Below are 4,002 nucleotides of genomic sequence, written 5' to 3' on the forward strand. Positions count from 1 at the left end.
AGTCATGTGATCAAGACGAATCTGTTGGATTTCTCAGATTCTACACTGATTGGCTAACATTGCCTTCTAAAGTTTTCAGGAGTGGCCCGTTTCGTTCAAAATGCTGCACATCGTCCTGCTCATCCAGAATTATATCCTCAGAGATTCGATGAGTGATCTGGCTCTGCATTTCCTCAACAAAATGAAGAAAATTGTTGCAAAAAACAAACAAACAAAAAAGATCTCACACACTCCTATCCTCCTGGTGGAGACCTGTGCCCAGAAGGGCACTTTTTCTAGTTTACTGTTGTTATCTACCAGTTGCTGTGCGTTGAGGTGCAATAAATATTATATTGAAGTGCAAAACATATATTGAAGTTGAAGTTTATTTCTCCCTCATGGCAAAGGTTATTATGTGTAAGTTGTAAGTATCTGTCTATGCTGTTCTACTCTATGCACCTGGCTTGTGAAACCTGCTCCCAAAAACAATCCAAATTCTTTGACATATTACAACTTTTTTACGCAAATAGTTACTTTTCCTAGTAACTAGTTACTTTTACAATTCAGTTACTTTTTTGGAGAAGTAACTATAACTAATTACCTTTTTAAAGTAACGCGCCCAACACTGCACATTGGTTGAAATTCAGTTTCCCTAAAAGGAGAATCTGTGACAGCTGCTGAAAGTTGGGCTACCATTAACAACTTATATAAGGTTTATAATATGGGACCATACCATTAACAACCCATATAAGGTTTATAATATGCGACCATACCATTAACAACCCATATAAGGTTTATAATATGCGACCATACCATTAACAACCCATATAAGGTTTATAATATGCGACCATACCATTAACAACCCATATAAGGTTTATAATATGCGACCATAACATTAACAACCCATATAAGGTTTATAATATGCGACCATACCATTAACAACCCATATAAGGTTTATAATATGCGACCATAACATTAACAACCCATATAAGGTTTATAATATGCGACCATACCATTAACAACCCATATAAGGTTTATAATATGCAACCATAACATTAACAACCCATATAAGGTTTATAATATGCAACCATAACATTAACAACCCATATAAGGTTTATAATATGCGACCATACCATTAACAACCCATATAAGGTTTATAATATGCAACCATAACATTAACAACCCATATAAGGTTTATAATATGCGACCATACCATTAACAACCCATATAAGGTTTATAATATGCGACCATACCATTAACAACCCATATAAGGTTTATAATATGCGACCATACCAATAACAACCCATATAAGGTTTATAATATGTGACCATACCATTAACAACCCATATAAGGTTTATAATATGTGACCATACCATTAACAACCCATATAAGGTTTATAATATGTGACCATACCATTAACAACCCATATAAGGTTTATAATATGTGACCATAACATTAACAACCCATATAAGGTTTATAATATGCGACCATACCATTAACAACCCATATAAGGTTTATAATATGCGACCATACCATTAACAACCCATATAAGGTTTATAATATGTGACCATACCAATAACAACCCATATAAGGCAACATTTGCAACAATCTGAATCCATTCCAAGCAACTTCTGCACAGAAATCACTACTTGGGCTAAAAACGCTGACAGCCATCCGTCATCACACATATTTAGCTGCAGTGTGTCCTGTGTCCACTAGGGGGCATGGCTGTGTGTATTTAGCTGCAGTGTGTCATGTGTCCACTAGGGCGTGTGTTTTTAGCTGCAGTGTGTCATGTGTCCACTAGGGGGTGTGTATGTATTTAGCTGCAGTGTGTCATGTGTCCACTAGGGGGTGTGTATTTAGCTGCAGTGTGTCATGTGTCCACTAGGGGGCATGGCTGTGTGTATTTAGCTGCAGTGTGTCATGTGTCCACTAGGGGGTGTGTATATATGTATTTAGCTGCAGTGTGTCTTGTGTCCACTAGGGGGTGTGTATTTAGCTGCAGTGTGTCATGTGTCCACTAGGGGGTGTGTATATATGTATTTACCTGCAGTGTGTCTTGTGTCCACTAGGGGGTGTGTATTTAGCTGCAGTGTGTCTTGTGTCCACTAGGGAGCATGGCTGTGTGTATTTAGCTGCAGTGTGTCATGTGTCCACTAGGGGGTGTGTATATATGTATTTAGCTGCAGTGTGTCATGTGTCCACTAGGGGGTGTGTATTTAGCTGCAGTGTGTCATGTGTCCACTAGGGGGTGTGTATTTAGCTGCAGTGTGTCATGTGTCCACTAGGGGGTGTGTATTTAGCTGCAGTGTGTCATGTGTCCACTAGGGGGTGTGTATATATGTATTTAGCTGCAGTGTGTCATGTGTCCACTAGGGGGTGTGTATATATGTATTTAGCTGCAGTGTGTCATGTGTCCACTAGGGGGTGTGTATTTAGCTGCAGTGTGTCATGTGTCCACTAGGGGTGTGTATATATGTATTTAGCTGCAGTGTGTCATGTGTCCACTAGGGGGTGTGTATTTAGCTGCAGTGTGTCATGTGTCCACTAGGGGTGTGTATATATGTATTTAGCTGCAGTGTGTCATGTGTCCACTAGGGGGTGTGTATATATGTATTTAGCTGCAGTGTGTCATGTGTCCACTAGGGGTGTGTATATATGTATTTAGCTGCAGTGTGTCATGTGTCCACTAGGGGTGTGTATATATGTATTTAGCTGCAGTGTGTCATGTGTCCACTAGGGGTGTGTATATATGTATTTAGCTGCAGTGTGTCATGTGTCCACTAGGGGGTGTGTATTTAGCTGCAGTGTGTCATGTGTCCACTAGGGGGTGTGTATTTATGTATTTAGCTGCAGTGTGTCATGTGTCCACTAGGGGGTGTGTATATATGTATTTAGCTGCAGTGTGTCATGTGTCCACTAGGGGGTGTGTATTTATGTATTTAGCTGCAGTGTGTCATGTGTCCACTAGGGGGTGTGTATATATGTATTTAGCTGCAGTGTGTCATGTGTCCACTAGGGGTGTGTATATATGTATTTAGCTGCAGTGTGTCATGTGTCCACTAGGGGGTGTGTATTTATGTATTTAGCTGCAGTGTGTCATGTGTCCACTAGGGGGTGTGTATATATGTATTTAGCTGCAGTGTGTCATGTCTCCACTAGGCGGCGTGGCTGCTCAGGGCCGTGACCTGCATTGACCTCACCACGCTGGCTGGAGACGACACTCCGTCCAATGTCCACCGGCTGTGTCTGAAAGCCTCACAGCCCATTGGTCCAGAGCTGCTGGACAGCATGGACATGAAGGACAGAGGTAAGGCAGCCAGCCCATTGGTCCATGTCTCAAAGCCTCACAGCCCATTGGTCCATGTCTCAAAGCCTCACAGCCCATTGGTCCATGTATCAAAGCCTCACAGGCACAGCCCATTGGTCCATGTCTCAAAGCCTCACAGGCACAGCCCATTGGTCCAGAGCTGCTCTATAGCCTGTGCTCCATCCTGATTGGCTGCGTTCCGTCAATCTGTTTTGTCACTTCTCGACTCAGTCTGGCCAGCCAATCAGGAGGCAGACTGGTATTTCATAAAGTCACCTGTTGATGATGTCATCAGCCAGCGCCACTCTGTCCATGCTTTACTCTGATGTCATCATCCAGCGCCACTCTGTCCATGCTTTACTCTGATGTCATCATCCAGCGCCACTCTGTCCATGCTTTACTCTGATGAAAAATAAAAATGGCGCCAGTTTGAGACTCGAGAGTTAAACCTACGGTAAAAAGTAAACACTAAAAAATGTGTGGGGCGGTCTTATCATCATGACATCATCTCATTCCGGCCAATCACAATTTGTCTCCACACTTTTCTGTCTTCACTTTTTATCTCGATATGTACTTTGCTCAGCCAATCAAATCATCAGCTAAAATTCACACAAACACACAAAGCTAGGCATAGAAGCAAAAAACTGCCGGCTGTGTGTGGTGAGTTATTGAATGATAAGGGGACGTCTCAGGACAACAGCAGTAGCTGT

At 42.0% G+C, this 4,002-nt stretch overlaps 1 protein-coding gene across 1 annotated transcript in view; it reads left to right on the forward strand.

Moving 5' to 3' along the window:
* Positions 1-3,144: 3,144 nt before the first annotated feature.
* LOC306918049 (deoxyribose-phosphate aldolase-like) overlaps positions 3,145-4,002 on the forward strand; it is a gene marked incomplete at its 5' end in the record, with an annotated part of 18,067 nt that continues 17,209 nt past the window's right edge. Inside the window, one exon of the mRNA XM_079530942.1 lies at positions 3,145-3,292. Coding sequence (XP_079387068.1) covers positions 3,145-3,292 — 148 coding nt within the window. The remainder of the gene's footprint in view (positions 3,293-4,002) is intronic.

The sequence above is a fragment of the Electrona antarctica genome (assembly GCF_951216825.1).
Source record: "Electrona antarctica genome assembly, contig: scaffold_364, whole genome shotgun sequence".
NCBI classification, from domain to species: domain Eukaryota; kingdom Metazoa; phylum Chordata; class Actinopteri; order Myctophiformes; family Myctophidae; genus Electrona; species Electrona antarctica.